This window comes from Haliotis rufescens, unplaced genomic scaffold (assembly GCF_023055435.1).
Source record: "Haliotis rufescens isolate VD_foot unplaced genomic scaffold, xgHalRufe1.0.p SCAF_9, whole genome shotgun sequence".
Lineage (NCBI taxonomy): Eukaryota > Metazoa > Mollusca > Gastropoda > Lepetellida > Haliotidae > Haliotis > Haliotis rufescens.
The window spans coordinates 224,226-241,199 of record NW_025964383.1 but is presented as its reverse complement, the minus strand read 5'-3'; the positions used below and the strand labels follow the sequence as shown (position 1 = coordinate 241,199).

The 16,974-nt window shown below is 42.3% G+C and overlaps 1 protein-coding gene across 6 annotated transcripts in view; it reads left to right on the top strand.

Moving 5' to 3' along the window:
- LOC124152641 (LIM and senescent cell antigen-like-containing domain protein 1) overlaps window positions 1-16,974 on the top strand; it is a 59,190-nt gene that overhangs the window by 31,007 nt on the left and 11,209 nt on the right. For 3 of the 6 annotated variants that reach the window (XM_046525640.2, XM_046525639.2, XM_046525637.2), the window contains exons 3-8: window positions 7,544-7,657; window positions 9,848-9,893; window positions 11,197-11,263; window positions 12,123-12,315; window positions 13,111-13,188; window positions 16,060-16,155. In XM_046525640.2, coding sequence (XP_046381596.1) covers window positions 7,544-7,657; window positions 9,848-9,893; window positions 11,197-11,263; window positions 12,123-12,315; window positions 13,111-13,188; window positions 16,060-16,155 — 594 coding nt within the window. The remainder of the gene's footprint in view (window positions 1-7,543; window positions 7,658-9,847; window positions 9,894-11,196; window positions 11,264-12,122; window positions 12,316-13,110; window positions 13,189-16,059; window positions 16,156-16,974) is intronic. The other 3 variants (XM_046525642.2, XM_046525641.2, XM_046525638.2) reach the window with 1 other exon arrangement.

Below are 16,974 nucleotides of genomic sequence, written 5' to 3'. Positions count from 1 at the left end.
TACATCACTATTGAATTCATTTTAAACCACCATCAAACATGGGCGTATACTTTCTTTTGACTCGAAGTTTATATTACAAGACATTTTAACCAAAATATAATAATTCTTAAATATTTTCATTTGAGAGACTAAATGTTAGTCCAGGTGCCGATGTTCCATGCAGATCTTGGAAGAAGGTCCTTTAGTTAGTTGTGAGGAAAACTTTATCTGAGAAGTACTCTGTGCCATTACATGAATATATTCCCATATTGGAGTTTTTTGTTTATTGAAGAATGAAAACATGTCATATTTTCAATCGTCTTTCATACAGACCCTGAAACAAAATATCTAAAAACTTGTACAGTGTTTAATAGTTTGGCAAGTCTAGATTTCTTAAACATTTTAAAAAGATGATATTCTCTGCAGATTCTTTATCTTATATACTAAAAGATAATTTACCCCTGCAAATCTTTGAAAAACACTGTCATTTCAGAAACGTAATGTTAGTCTGCATTGTCAGAGACAGATTCCCATCAAGCACCATAAGGAATCAATTATGATGTAAATAAAATCTGGTTTATATTATGGAATAACTACACTTGCCGACTTGTATCAAAACCAGATCAAAATAATTAACAGGGACAAATTTCTAGGGTAAGAGTCAATCCAGCAGAACCGTGGTTGGGTCATGTCCCAGTTGACATTGACAGGAATGACAACCATGCGTCTTCGTTATCTGCAGGAAATCCAATCAGATCCTACTTCCCTATCCTGACCCCACCAATAGTCTGTTTGTGGAACTTGATATAGGAATGTTTCTTGTTTACTGGCTCTGTGCTACACTGCTGTCATTTAATACAACCATCTTAGTAAAGATTATCTGAGCCCCTCCAGACATCAACAGTCATAAAGCCACTTACAACATGCACGATCATGTCCCTTGCATCATGAGCGTTATGATCTGGAAGTATTAAGTCATTAAGTATTTGTAAGTGGTAAATAGTTTTGTACATAATTTTGAGTTTGTAGGATTTGTACTTCAGTCAATACATTTAAAAGGCCTCTGTGCCTGATTCATCATGGAAAAAGGGATATGAATTTTGACGCTATCGGGTTAGTTAAAAAATATTCTTAGTGGAATACATATAATGTCTGAATAATGTATTCATTATGTATTCAAGGTCATGGTCATTTTATATGGTTTTAATAATATTTCTTTTAAAAACTACACATTTGGTAAGTTAACCTACATTCTTCTGACAAGGTGACCTGGTTTTCTTGGGAGCATGTGACTTGTTCCATTGTCTTAAAACATCTTCAGAATGCCCGGAAATGGAAAAGTTAATTGCCATTTGTCTCAAATGAAAATCTGAGAAGTAAACACTTGGTGAAAGCCACATGAAGCTCATTTCCTTAATCAATATGTAAATGATTAAGTTTAGATATTTATTTCATATGCTTGTTAAATAAGTTTAGATTGGTCTCAAATGTGATATATCAAGTCTGACAATTTCTGACACTTACTGCTAACACGCATATTGGAAGTGAGTATGCCTTGCGGCATTGACAGTAGGATGTGATAGTTTATTGCTCAAGGTTGTGCCTGAATTTGCACTTCACCTCAGACACATTGTTCACTGTGAGGTTAAAGGTCACACATAGGGTAGTTTAGACCCGCCCATATTTGGCAAATGATTTATTATGAACTGATGCCCAAATAATGGCACTTGATATTTGACCTCCAAACACCTAAACTTGAGATGAGTGACACAGTTGATATTTGACCTCCAAATTCCTTAACAAGACATGGGTGACACAATTGCTGTCTTAATATCCTTATCGGGGGTTCCAGGACAGAACAGGCCCCAAGTAAACTTGTCATTATGCTCAGCTGACATTAGGATGGGATAGTTGGAAGCCTATGCCATGGTGATTCAGGGTTAGCGTAGGCCCCAAACAACCTATGCTGTAAGATGTGTCTAAATGGACTAGTGGTCAGGCATGTCATCGTACCCTGATGGTGTGGGAATCGTTGCTCACTGTATCAATCACCGGTTTGTCTGGTCAAGATTTGATTGTTTACATCAATATCCATATATCTGGAATATTGCCAACTGTGACATTAAACATAGCAAATAAAGTAAACAGATTGGAGCATTACAAATAACCTGGCTGATTATTTCTGATTGTACCCAGACTTTGGTTTGTTGCTCTTGTTGTCAACCACCTGTTTGCCTGGTAGACTAGATAACATACAGGTCAACATGATATAGTTGGAACCTTGTTTTCTGAGGTATAACACAACAATTGTCTCTCATTTTGTTTGTTATTTAACACTGCACTTTGCAATATTCCAGCAGTCTGTAAATACTTGAGTCAATACCAGACAATCCAGTGATTGACATCATGAGCATCAATCCACGCAATTGGGTTACGGTGACATGCATCAATCAAGTCAGTGAGCACGAGGACCGGATCCCATTAGCCGCCTCTTACGACAAGCATGGGTTGCTGAAGAACTATTCTAACCCGGATCTTCACGGATGTACATTCACTCATTAAGAACTTAGGATTCTTGGTTAGAATTGATCCCCATCAAGTTATCCTGGTGGGGAACAAATGGAAGGATGGTGACTTGGTTGATAGCATGCCATCGTACCCCGACAGTGGGGATCATTACTCTCATCATCAACCATTGGATTGTCTGGTCCAGACTCCATTATCTACAGTCCCCACTCATAGCTAGAATATTGCTGAGTGCAGCGTTTAACAACAAACAAACAAACAAACAAACAAACAAACATATATAATGAATGATTAGAACTAGTATTTAGATTCACATAGTTTTTAAGTGGATTAATGTAATCTTACTGTGTCAGTTCTCGTATCTCACATCAGATCATATTAATATCATATTCATGATTTAACAACTGCTTACATTTGTCACGTTCATCACCATTTATTCCAATGTAATTATTCATGGACTTGATGATACTTGTTTCTTGTAGTGTTGTTCACAAGGTATATATATATATCTATATGTGTGTTATGTACTGGCATGAATCTGTGTTGTGACTGACAATCTCAACAATCTGGTCATAGATCAGGGTCCAATCACGTAACAGATACCACGTAACAGATACCCATTGTCCCGGACTGACCACAGTAGACTGGATGTCTAACTATGCATGTTTGGTAGATTGTTGCAAGCAGTTAACCTGGCGACATGTTGATGTTGGTGGAACCTGATGCTAATGCATCGATCATAGTCAATCTGTTAAAATAACACCCTAAGCACCATAAGGCTGGACCAGTTGATTTCTTGTTCATATATTTTTTTATTATTTTTTTTGGGGGGGGGGGGGGGGGGGCACTGTTTTCAATGTTAGGGACACACTTATAATGAAATGAAAACAATGTTGTCACTGTGCCTTGATGCTGAGACACACTTATACAGAAATAAAGACGATGTCGTCACTATCTCTTTGATGCTGAGAGCACTCTAATACAGTAATAGGAAATAAAGACAAATGTTGTTCAGGTTCATTCGAGATTCTTTTCATCAAAAAACATAAACAAACTTTCATGATACCAAAATGATGTTCAAAATAACCATTATCTCAATCTGTCACAGCTCATTATATATTAGATGTATTTAATGTTTTTTTTGTGTAAAATTGATGACCTTCAATTTCTGATTGGGAAATGGAACCATTGCTCATGCAGATATCAGGATACTGATATAGTGACACATGTGTCCAGGGTGCTGACATCTGCTCATCCTGTGCTGACACATGTGTCCAGGGTGCTGACATCTGCTCATCCTGTGGTGACACATGTGTCCAGGGTGCTGACATCTGCTCATCCTGTGGTGACACATGTGTCCAGGGTGCTAACATCTGCTCATCCTGTGGTGACACATGTGTCCAGGGTGCTGATATCTGCTCATCCTGTGGTGACACATGTGTCCAGGGTGCTGACATCTGCTCATCCTGTGGTGTCACACGTGTCCAGGGTGCTGACATCTGCTCATCCTGTGGTGACACATGTGTCAAGGGTGCTGACATCTGCTCATCTGTGGTGACACATGTGTCCAGGGTGCTGACATCTGCTCATCCTGTGGTGACACATGTGTCCAGGGTGCTGACATCTACTCATCCTGTGGTGACACATCTGTCCAGGTGGCTGACAGCTACTCATCCTGTGGTGACACATGTGGTAGTGGACACATGTGTCCAGGGTGCCGACATCTGCTCATCCTGTGGTGACACATGTGTCCAGGGTGCTGACATCTGCTCATCCTGTGGTGACACATGTGTCCAGGGTGCTGACATCTGCTCATCCTGTGGTGTCACATGTGTCCAGGGTGCTGACATCTGCTCATCCTGTGGTGACACATGTGCCCCGGACGCTGACATCTGCTCATCCTGTGGTGTCACATGTGTCCAGGGTGCTGACATCTGCTCATCCTGTGGTGTCACACGTGTCCAGGGTGCTGACATCTGCTCATCCTGTGGTGACACATGTGTCAAGGGTGCTGACATCTGCTCATCTGTGGTGACACATGTGTCCAGGGTGCTGACATCTGCTCATCCTGTGGTGACACATGTGTCCAGGGTGCTGACATCTACTCATCCTGTGGTGACACATGTGTCCAGGTGGCTGACAGCTACTCATCCTGTGGTGACACATGTGGTAGTGGACACATGTGTCCAGGGTGCCGACATCTGCTCATCCTGTGGTGACACATGTGTCCAGGGTGCCGACATCTGCTCATCCTGTGGTGACACATGTGTCCAGGGTGCCGACATCTGCTCATCTGTGGTGACACATGTGTCCAGGGTGCTGACATCTGCTCATCCTGTGGTGACACATGTGTCCAGGGTGCTGACATCTACTCATCCTGTGCTGACACATGTGTCCAGGTGGCTGACAGCTACTCATCCTGTGGTGACACATGTGGTAGTGGACACATGTGTCCAGGGTGCCGACATCTGCTCATCCTGTGGTGACACATGTGTCCAGGGTGCCGACATCTGCTCATCCTGTGGTGACACATGTGTCCAGGGTGCCGACATCTGCTCATCCTGTGGTGACACATGTGTCCAGGGTGCCGACATCTGCTCATCCTGTGGTGACACATGTGTCCAGGGTGCTGACGTCTGCTCATCCTGTGGTGACACATGTGTCCAGGGTGCTGACATCTGCTCATCCTGTGGTGACACATGTGTCCAGGGTGCTGACATCTGCTCATCCTGTGGTGACACAAGTGTCCAGGGTGCTGACATCTGCTCATCCTGTGGTGTCACATGTGTCCAGGGTGCTGACATCTGCTCATCCTGTGGTGACACATGTGCCCCGGACGCTGACATCTGCTCATCCTGTGGTGTCACATGTGTCCAGGGTGCTGACATCTGCTCATCCTGTGGTGTCACACGTGTCCAGGGTGCTGACATCTGCTAATCCTGTGGTGTCACATGGGCCCCGGGTGCTGCAGATTGGATTCACAAATTGTGAAAAGTCCATGACCTGTGTGACATGGAATTTCCTCCCCCATTGAGCTGAGAATTCAAGATAGGACTGAGAAACAGAACACTCACACACCCACTTAACTATGACCCTCTACGTACTTCCATGCTATGTGGGTTCCAATCCCGGTTCGCCCCGATTATGTTTTGAGGTTTGTCAGCACCATATTCGTGTATGTGGGTTTCACCAAAGTGGTCAACGTCTGAGACCTGGTGCATCGCTTTTTCCCACATTAAGCTGACATGCCGTGATATAACTGGAATACTGTTAAGAGCGGCATTAAACCCAACTCACTCACTCACACTTCCACGTTGATCAATTGATCACCATGTATTCATCCATTCTTTCATCAATTCTTTGATTAAGTCAATCTGAAAGACGGCCCTCGGTCTGCAACATTTAAAAGATTCTTGAAAATTAATTTGAGTCTTCTTTGAATTTTTCATGAACCAACTGTGTAGCTAAAATATCTTTTACTCATTGACAGCTGTTTTGTTAATCCCTTTGTCCATCCATCCTTCACTCAGTGTATCAGTCTGCTAAACGTCTGACCATCCAGCAAATGACTTAACATCCAACGTCCATCTTTCTCAGCAGTCACTCCATCCATATCCATTATTATGAGACCTCACTAAGTTTAGATAGGAGGTGACAAAATGTAACCTGATTGTGTGGTTTCTGACTCTGATGGGCCGATTGATGATCATCACGTCAACCACTGGTTTGTCAGGTCTAGACTGGATTATATAAACCGTCAATATGATGCTGAATATCGCCAGCGACAGTGTCAACAAAACACATTTGCCCACTCCATCCACCCATTAAAATCATCTATATAATCACTGACAAGCTTTAACAACCTGTAACAGGCTACTGCATTAGCATGACAAGCATGGACATGCATTCAGTGACATGAACCTACACTAACATGGTCCTGTAAGGGAGTTTACAATATTATATACACACATAAGCGATGCATCTTTCATGATATTTCATCAACTGAAATCTAATCTAATATTTTTTTAATCTTCAAAAGTATGATACTAATTCTCTCAAAGGCTTTTTATTTTTATTGTCAGCTTGATATAACATTTAACAGCCTATAGGATAATAAACCTACTCATGCATGTAGCATTTGAATGTATTTATTTCTACTTGATCGGCTTTTTTGTTCCGCATTGTGGCGCACCATTCATTCCTCGTACTGGTTTCATGTAGTACTGTTGTAGATAAGTTGTCCTTTATAGACTCTCTGCAGCTGTTGTACAATAGGCCAATTGGATTTCATAACAACAGCCAGTTATTTTCACTAAAAACAAGACATTATTTGTGTTTAATTTACAAATCTGGCCTCTCTTTTGGTCATGTATGATCATGATGAAAGTGTAATAAATTTTACATTTCGGAAGTAAAATTCAAAAATTCAAAAGTTGCATTGTATCTAATGTAAAATAAATTCTTGATTTTATAAAATATCTGGCAGTATACATGTTATGTGCTTGTATAAAATTCTAACGTCTAGAAAATTTGATTTTGTTAACAGATGTAAATATTTAATGCATGAAGTTGATATGTGTTTTGTTATTCCAAGGAGATTCCAATCAGAACCTTGAAATCTGCCCTTGATTTTCACAGCATGAAATGATATTTGCCAACACCTCTACTCTGAGATGTTAACAATGTGTTGAGGACATACTATATAACATTTTTGAAAACCAAACGAAAATTGAGAAACATATGAAATTTTGTAATTACAAAATTTATTAACTTTTTGTGTAGGAGTTATCTTCCCTTGATAATGTGTCCATATCTCATGTTGAGTTACCTCCCCTTGATTCAAAATAGAGGATTTCAAAGTTTTCAAACAGTTATTATGAATTCAACACCATTTGCATGTAATATTGTATCCTTAATGCATCTTGTATCTACAGAATTATGTATTGGTTTTGGACCATTGCTTTGTAATATTCTGGCTTGGGGCTGTTTAACAATGTATTCTTCATGCCATCACCCATTTCATATCTGAATCTAACAGCAATGGATCCAGTGAGCCGCGAGGGGCCATGTGCTCTAAATGCGGAGAGGATATTGAGGCACAAGAACAAATGGTTAACTACCACGGCCAAGTTTGGCATCCGTCATGTTTTGTGTAAGTACCTGGTCTCTGATTGGTTGAAAGCCTTGTAAGAAAACACTTGGATTGTCCAGATCAGAATGTTTAAGGTGCAGGTTTGTGTTGATAGATTGTTGCAGAAATTGTCATTTGGGTATTCTGGCACAACTGATCATCCATATCCACATCCACATCCACATCCATGACCAATCTGCTTCCCCAACCCAACCTAATCCCTATCATCTCCCACTCCTGGAATCTTTCCATCCAACATTCAGCACATCCACGATAATCCAGGGTTTAATATCTCCGACCATTGAAGATCCTGGTTAGAATAGGTCTTCAGCAACCCATGCTTGCCGTAAAAGGTGACTGCTTGTCGTTAAAGGCGACTAACGGGATTGGGTGGTCAGACTCGCTGACTTGGTTGATGCATGTCATCGTATCCCAATTGTGTAGATCGATGCTCATGATGTCACTTACTGACTCGATTATTAACGGTCATATAGCTGGAATATTGCTGTGTGCAACAAATAGCTACAATGTATCCACTGTATGATGATGAGTACCCTGACTCACTGTAGCTTCCGAAATGAAGCTATGGTGGCAAATGGGCCCGGGGTATGGGATTGAGACACACTGCCCTGGATCATCGAGGATGCATTCATCAGTGCTGCTGTGGTGGTTTTGGTCAGATCCTGCTTTTATTGGCACCAAAAAGATTGGCTGGCCACAATGCCTAACTACAGATGTAGGCTGAGGGGTCACCATGGTGTATATCTGACACCAGCTCCATGTGTGGTTACATCGATGCTCGCTCTTTCGACCACTGGTTTGTCTGGTCAAGATTTGATTACCTTTTGTAATCTGCACTAACCACCCACCCATCTACCTGTCAGTGTCCCATATCATCATCCCACCCCTTCTGTGTATCCTCTCTAATGCTTAACCCACTGAAACCCATTTTGAAAATTTTGACTCTTTAAATTCATAAACATAAATATGTGCCCTATTTTATTCATTGTCCAGAGTATATATAATCACAAATTAACACCATTTTTTGTAATTTTCAGATGTAGTGTGTGTAAGATAGATGTGAATCATAAAATTTGGTAGTAGAATAGAATATTTTGTTTAGAAGTTTTTAGATTTTGGTTTGGTGCTGGTGTCTATGCCTGACTTAGCTTGGCTTCATATATGCACTGCTTCTAAACATTCTCATGGTCTACATGTCATATTGTGTCATTCTGTATCTTTTTATGTCGGAGATTTAAAGAAGCGTTTTGCACAGTCTCATCTTTTGTGACTTGTTGTTGATTGCACATAGTATTGTTTTGTTTACTAAATGTTTGAATGTGTAGTTTGTGTTTTGAATAAGTCACTTGTTCGATAGAAGTAGAAAAATACAAATACATGAAATATTTGAGGTAAAGCAGCTTGCTTAAAAATAATTTCAATTTCATAATTTAGAGCCGTTTCTTCAGCAAGAACTGAGGAGAAGTTCTGCTACTAATGCTAAATGTACATCTGAAAACCAAAACGTCCACACCGAAACATCAACAAGTCCAAACTTGTTTATCAGCATCATTGTCAGTAGATTTTCGTGTTATTATGGACTTACGTTAGCTGAGCTTGCTTGACCAAATGGAATTTTACTGGACTCGGGCTTTGGATCAGTGGCTAAAGTCAAGAACAGAAGGTCATTTAAAAGTAAATGTGTCATCACGAAGGTATTTCGTTTGATTTACTAGTGGGGATGCTAGTTGGAGGGAGTAGCTCGTGTGGACTGACAAGGGGATTGGGTGGTCACAATGAGTGCTGGGAAGACATTCAAATGTCACCTGACTTTGTGTCATTGTACCCTGCCTGTGGATCGATGCTCACACTATCAACCACTGGTTTGTGGTAGCTTACATGATATAGCTATGATAATTCTGACTGTGGCGTAAGTCCCCATTTATCTACTAAATATTGGCATGTTATAAAAGATTACATTCATCATGTGGGAGTATATATTTGCATACTTTCCCAAGTCTAAAGTAATCCTTTATTAAGATTTGTACTTTGGCTGATATATTGACAATATGTTTCAAAACAAGGCATCTAACATCAATAAAAGTCAGTTTCCTTTCATAATGTCAGCATGACCTAACATGCTTGTTAGCTTGAGAAAGTAATGTAACCATGGTGATGAAATCAATAATTACAATATTTTTGTTTTGTCAGCTGTGCCCAGTGCTTTCAACCATTCCCGGAGGGGATTTTCTATGAGGTACGTTGCAGCGTCCCTTCCATCAATAAACAGGCTGTTCCACACTGGCTGTACATGCTGCATCAATCATGTGCATTTATCACAACCATCATAGCTGGGCATGCCATGTATTGCCGGGTCTACTGCAAGAATTGATTGTGTTTGTTCTGCCAAGTGATGTAACACGTTACATGACCATTAAGTGAATCAACAATCATTATGTTTGTAGTATTTGTGGTAAATTGATCAGGAAGGGATTAGTTTACGGCAACCTGTTGCAGTTTGGTTGCAGCGGTATTGACTATTTGTTTATAGCCTAGGAGCACAATCGTCTGAGGAGCCACAATTTGGTGTGTAGAGTTATGTCCCTTAGTTGTGCCAGAATCCTGTCATCAGTGTAATGAATGATTGTTTAAATGTTGTGTATGCCGCAGTACTTATTGAATGTCGAGGGGGGGCAGTTGTCTAAGGCACTGCGATTCGCTGTGCAGAGTTGTGTCCCTTAGGCACGCCAGAAACCTATGATTGTGGGTTCGAATCCCGGTTCGCCCCGATTATGTTTCTAGGTTTGTCAGCACCATACCCGTGCTTGTGGGTTTCACCGAAGTGGTTTCGGGCTTTCCTCCCACATTAAGCTGACACGCTGTGATATAACTGGAATACTGTTAAAAGCGGTCTTAAACCCAGCCAGCTCACTCACTCACTCACTCGCTGTGTCATACCAGAGGACGCTAAAGGATGGTACTTGTTGCCCTGCCTGGCATTCAGTATTAACAGAATAAAACAAGGACTTGTTTGCTCAAAGTCAGTAAGAGGTGTCTGAGTGGGGTATTCTTGTTAAACTGCAGCCTGGTATGTCAGTGGGCTGGCACTATAAAACTGGCATAAGTCTGGACTAGTACTAGCAGCCACACGCACGTTGATTCAAGAATGACATTTTGCATTGAGCATTATGGGATACATATGTAGACGAAGTTGGATACCCAGCATACAGATTTAATGTTTCACTGAGTAATGGCCCTTGTTTGATCATTTGGACATCCCTCGGAAACCACTGTATGTGACGTTTTGAATACATCATTAGCTGAAGCTATGAACATGATATCAAGTTGAAAACCGCCATCGGAAAGTAATATGTTACGAGTATCGCCCTTTTTTGTTTTAATCACAGTCTCTGAATGCTGGTGGCAAACAATATTTGGGGTGACCTACATATTTTTGCATGACATACAGGGAACATTGTTATTTTTTACAAAAAACTGACAATGACATGATTGCAGTGTGTATGAGACCCAGTTGACCCAGCATTGTTCCTGTGTTTCAGTACGAGGGCAGGAAGTATTGTGAACATGACTTCCACGTCCTCTTCGCCCCCTGCTGCGGAAGCTGTGGTGAGTGTGACAGATGCACAGACACTGTAGCAGTAGTCAGTGTTTAGGGATCCGTGGAGATTCCAGGTCAGAGGGGATCACAGCAACCCATCTGGTCCTGAAAGGCCACATAATGGAACATCTTCCCGAGGCAAGGGAGATAACTGATAATAAAAGTCCATGTTTGCCGAACTAGGCTGGAATTATGGAGTTATATTTTGCCTGGACTAACGAGTCTTATCATTGTCCAATCAAAGTCGCGAAACAAAACGGACATCGAGTTTGTAATCTGCATGTGCAGATTTCTGTCGATTGCAGGATTTGCAAAGTGTGTGTACCACCAACTCGGTTTCAACGGGTATTTTCAATATCATTTTATGTTTTTAATCAAGGTGCTCACCTGATTATGGTTATCATAAGATAACCAGCCCAGAAATTCCAGCCTAGTTCGGCAACGATGGAAACTGGACTTTTTCAGTCAGTTAACTCCCTTGCCTCAGGAAGATGGTAATGGATATAGTGGTCAGGCTCAGTGACGTGATTGATTTCTGTCGTTGTACCCCATCAGCCATAGTTGACAACTGTATTGTTGCCGACACTATCAACCACAGGTTTTAGAATATAAGCATCTCACTGGGTTTGAGTTTTATAAAGTCTATTTTACTCAATAGTCTCTCTTATTAGGGTAGCCTAGTGGTTAAAGCTTTTGCTCGTCACACTGAAGACCCAAGGTCGATTCCCGATTTCTGGTGTCCCCTGTTGTGATATTACTGGAATATTGCTAAAAGCAGTGTAAAACCATACTCACTCACTCACTTTGTTAAGATACTCTTAGAGAACTGTTTTAGTTTTCTACTTCATGAGAAGTATACTGTTCCAGGCGAGTTCATCATCGGCCGCGTTATCAAGGCTATGAACAACAGCTGGCACCCAGACTGCTTCCGCTGTGAGCTGTGTACTGGACCTCTGGCGGATGCCGGCTTCGTCAAGAACGCCAACAGGGCACTGTGTCGAGAGTGTAACGCCAAAGAAAAAGCCAAAGGACTTGGCAAATATGTCTGCCACAAGTGCCAGTAGGTCAAATCATGTACCAATTTCTTACACATCCAGTGAAGAATGTTTTTGGTTTGTAAAAATTGTTTCCATTATTTTGGCAACAGGTTGTTTTTCTTATAAAAAAACAAACAGGCTTCCCTGTCCCACAGACAAGAATATCAAATCTGTTGATTCATCATCAATGTTAACGTGTTGACACAGCAAACCTTGGAACACTTGTTACAGACCTTTTAGTCACAGATCCCCGTTGTGACCATTGTAGGTCATTGAGGTCATCTCGAGTGAGGAAGCCTTGATGTCCATCCTGACTGTTTTAAAGGATCCCTGAAGATCCGGGGTAGAATAGGTCTTCAGCAACCCATGCTTGCCATAAAAGGCGACTATGCTTGTCATAAAAGGCGACTAACAGGATTGGGTGGTCAGGCTCGCTGACTTGGTTTATGCATGTCATCGATCCCGATTGCGTGGATCTAGGCTTATGATATAAATCACTGGATCGTTTGGTCCAGACTGGATTTTTTACAGACCGCTGTCATATAGCTGGAATATTGCGGAGAGCGGCGTTAAACAGCAAACCAACCGTGTTAAAGTGGCAGGGTGATGATGACTTAGTACTAAGACCACTCTGTACAAGTGGACTATGGTTCACCCATCTTAGTGCTAAGATGATCATGACTATGTAGACTTCTCTATGTTGTAGTTGTTTTTAATGTTAAGAATACCTGGAAATGTTGTTTGGTATTGAGAAGTACAATTACTGAAAATTGTTTTTGACTTCCTGTTTGAAATGTTCTGTATTCTGATTGTTTCAGCTCAATAATTGAGGAGGGGCACATCAAGTTCAAGGGGGAGGCATATCACCCCTACCACTTCAACTGCCACTCCTGTGGGTATGTACTCAAGGCCTGGGGGGACCTGGGGTTGAATGTACCGCCAGCATGTCAGTTGTAAGAGTTGACTGAACTGGGAACCTATGGGGAATCCGGGGTTCGACTTGGTTCCATAGGTCCTTGTGGTAGAGGCGATGTAAGGGATCGGGTGGTCTAGCTTGGTGACTTGGCAATCTCATTAAAATCAGATCCAAGTTCCGATTGCCGCTAAACAAAGATCTGAGGACATCCCATTACAGGTCACGTCAGAACGACCTTTTCCGAACTTTGACCGACCACTGAAAGGAATAACAAGAAGTCGACATCAGCCAATGAGAAAGCAGCTTTCTCGAGCTTTACGGGACTCGTTTCAACCTGGCGACTTCCATTTCAGACTATGCTTGAAAAATATGTTGACACAGTTCTTGATTAAAATTTTGAAAACTGAAAATCCGGAGTGACTAATATATGGTTGCAATTGTATGGCAGTGCTTCCCACATACTGTGCAACGCCTCCTCCGTTGCAATGTTTATCCTACGGAAGTGAGAGACAGACGATAATTTTGATAGAATCAGTCGTAGGGGCCGTAACTGACGTTCGGAATACACAGTTTTAACGTTTTCGAGGTTGCATGGTTAGAAAACACATTCCGACTGTCACTTTCATGATCTGGTAAGCGACTCTTTGATTGGTCGGATGAAAGGTCATTCTGATGTGATCTGAAATGGGATGTCCTCAGATCTTTGTTTAGCGATAGCGAGAACTAAGATCTGATTTTAATGAGATTGGGTGACTTTGTTGATATGGTGTCAGCCTACCACAACGGCATGGAGCATTGCTCATAAAAATAATTAAGATTTTCTTCAATCAGTCACTAAGTTTTGTTTCAAACAAGGAAGTCAGTATCTATAATATGCATAGGACGTCATACTTTGTATTGTATTTGTTGATGGTACAGTTGTATGCCTCGAAGCTCTAAAATGTATTACCAAAGTCCCCAGGACTTGCAAATATACTGACCAAGGTAAACCCTTGCATGTTTGCACCATACATCTCCCAACATCAATACAGGGGTTTACCAGGTGCTAAATATTGCGTCCTATTCACATAGAGATTGAAACAGACTCCAATCATATCTGTTGGGGATCTGATGGGATGTTTCGTGAGTGAGTGTTTTTATCCCCCGCCGCGCGAAAACGCGAAGCGGGGGATATAGTATTCACGACCGTCCGTACGTCCGTACGTACGTCCGTCTGTCCGTACGTCCGTCTGTCCGTACGTCCGTCCGTCCGTACGTCCGTACGTCCCACCTGTTTGTTGCCGCGATATCTCAAGAACTAAACACTGGATTGTCTTCATATTTGGAACTATGGTGTATATACAGACTCCGCAGACACCAGTCGGTTTTGGTGACCTTGACCCCATTTTCAAGGTCACAGCAGGCATATCTGCTTTTGGAGTTGGAAAACGGTGTTGCCGCGATATCTCAAGAACTAAACACTGGATTGTCTTCATATTTGGAACTATGGTGTATATACAGACTCCGCAGACACCAGTCGGTTTTGGTGACCTTGATCCCATTTTCAAGGTCACAGCAGACAAATCTGCTTTTAGAGTTTGAAAACGGTGTTGCCGCGATATCTCAAGAACTAAACTCTGGATTGTCTTCATATTTGGAACTATGGTGTATATACAGACTCCGCAGACACCAGTCGGTTTTGGTGACCTTGATCCCATTTTAAAGGTCACAGCAGGCAAATCTGCTTTTGGAGTTGGAAAACGGTGTTGCCGCGATATCTCAAGAACTAAACACTGGATTGTCTTCATATTTGGAACTATGGTGTATATACAGACACTGCAGACACCAGTCGGTTTTGGTGACCTTGACCCCATTGTCAAGGTCACAGCAGGCAAATCTGCTTTTGGAGTTAGAAAACGGTGTTGCCGCGATATCTCAAGAACTAATCGCTGGATTGTCTTCATATTTGGAACTATAGTGTATATACAGACACCGCATACACCTGTCAGATTTGGTGACCTTGACCCCATTTTCAAGGTCACAGCAGGCAAATCTGTTTTTGGAGTTGGAAAACGGTGTTGCCACAATATCTCAAGAACTAATCGCTGGATTGTCTTCATATTTGGTAGTATGGTGTACAGGCGGGGGATATTTCGTCACTCTGTGACAAATACTTGTTTGTGCCTCTTTTCGCAATATTTAATAGGGGCAGGGGACACAAAAATTAGGGTTCACACATTTTATACATATTGTGAATCAAACCAAGGCCTTTTGGCATCACTCACTTAGCCACTCAACTACCCCCACACCCATTTAGTCCTGCACCATGACTGTGGAATATATTTATTTTATGAAAAAGAAAAACATTCTAGAAACGTATACAAAAGCAAGTCCAGCTAGCTCTATTCCACAATCGGGGGCACAGGTGGCCCAGTCGTCTAAGGCGCTGCGAATCACTGTGCAGAGTTGCGTCCCTTGGGCACACCAGAAACCTATGATTGTGGGTTCGAATTCCGGTTCGCCCCAATTATGTTTCTAGGTTTGTCAGCACCATACCCGTGCTCGTGGGTTTCACCGAAGTGGTAAACGTCTGAGACCTGCATCACTTTGGGCTTTTTCCTCCCACATTAAGCTGACACGCCTTGATATAACTGGAATACTGTTAAAAGCGGCGTTAAACCCAACTCACACACTCACTCACTATTCCACAATCAGCATGGGGAAATTTGTTTTTACATTTTTTAGAGCCGAGAAGGCTATTGTGTAATTTGGATTTCATAGACTAAATGTTAGTCTAACACCCACTCACTCCCCACCCACCCTGTTTGTTCAGTGAGACAGATGTGTATAATGTCCATAACTGCTCTTCCAGCCAGGAGCTCCAGTCTGACGCCAGGGAAAAGGGCAGTGAGCTGTACTGTCTGCGGTGCCATGACAAGATGGGGATACCCATCTGTGGAGCTTGTAGGTGCGTAGAGAGGGTGTTGATGTACTGCAGTGCCATAACAAGATGGGGATACCCATCTGTGGAGCTTGTAGGTGCGTAGAGAGGGTGTTGATGTACTGCGGTGCCATGACAAGATGGGGATACCCATCTGTGGAGCTTGTAGGTGCGTAGAGAGGGTGTTGATGTACTGCGGTGCCATGACAAGATGGGGATACCCATCTGTGGAGCTTGTAGGTGCGTAGAGAGGGTGTTGATGTACTGCGGTGCCATAACAAGATGGGGATACCCATCTGTGGAGCTTGTAGGTGCGTAGAGAGGGTGTTGATGTACTACGGTGCCATAACAAGATGGGGATACCCATCTGTGGAGCTTGTAGGTGCGTAGAGAGGGTGTTGATGTACTGCGGTGCCATAACAAGATGGGAATACCCATCTGTGGAGCTTGTAGGTGCGTAGAGAGGGTGTTGATGTACTGCGGTGCCATAACAAGATGGGAATACCCATCTGTGGAGCTTGTAGGTGCGTAGAGAGGGTGTTGATGTACTGCGGTGCCATAACAAGATGGGGATACCCATCTGTGGAGCTTGTAGGTGCGTAGAGAGGGTGTTGATGTACTGCGGTGCCATAACAAGATGGGGATACCCATCTGTGGCGCTTGTAGGTGCGTAGAGAGGGTGTTGATGTACTGCGGTGCCATAACAAGATGGGGATACCCATCTGTGGAGCTTGTAGGTGCGTAGAGAGGGTGTTGATGTACTGCGGTGCCATAACAAGATGGGGATACCCATCTGTGGAGCTTGTAGGTGCGTAGAGAGGGTGTTGATGTACTGCGGTGCCATAA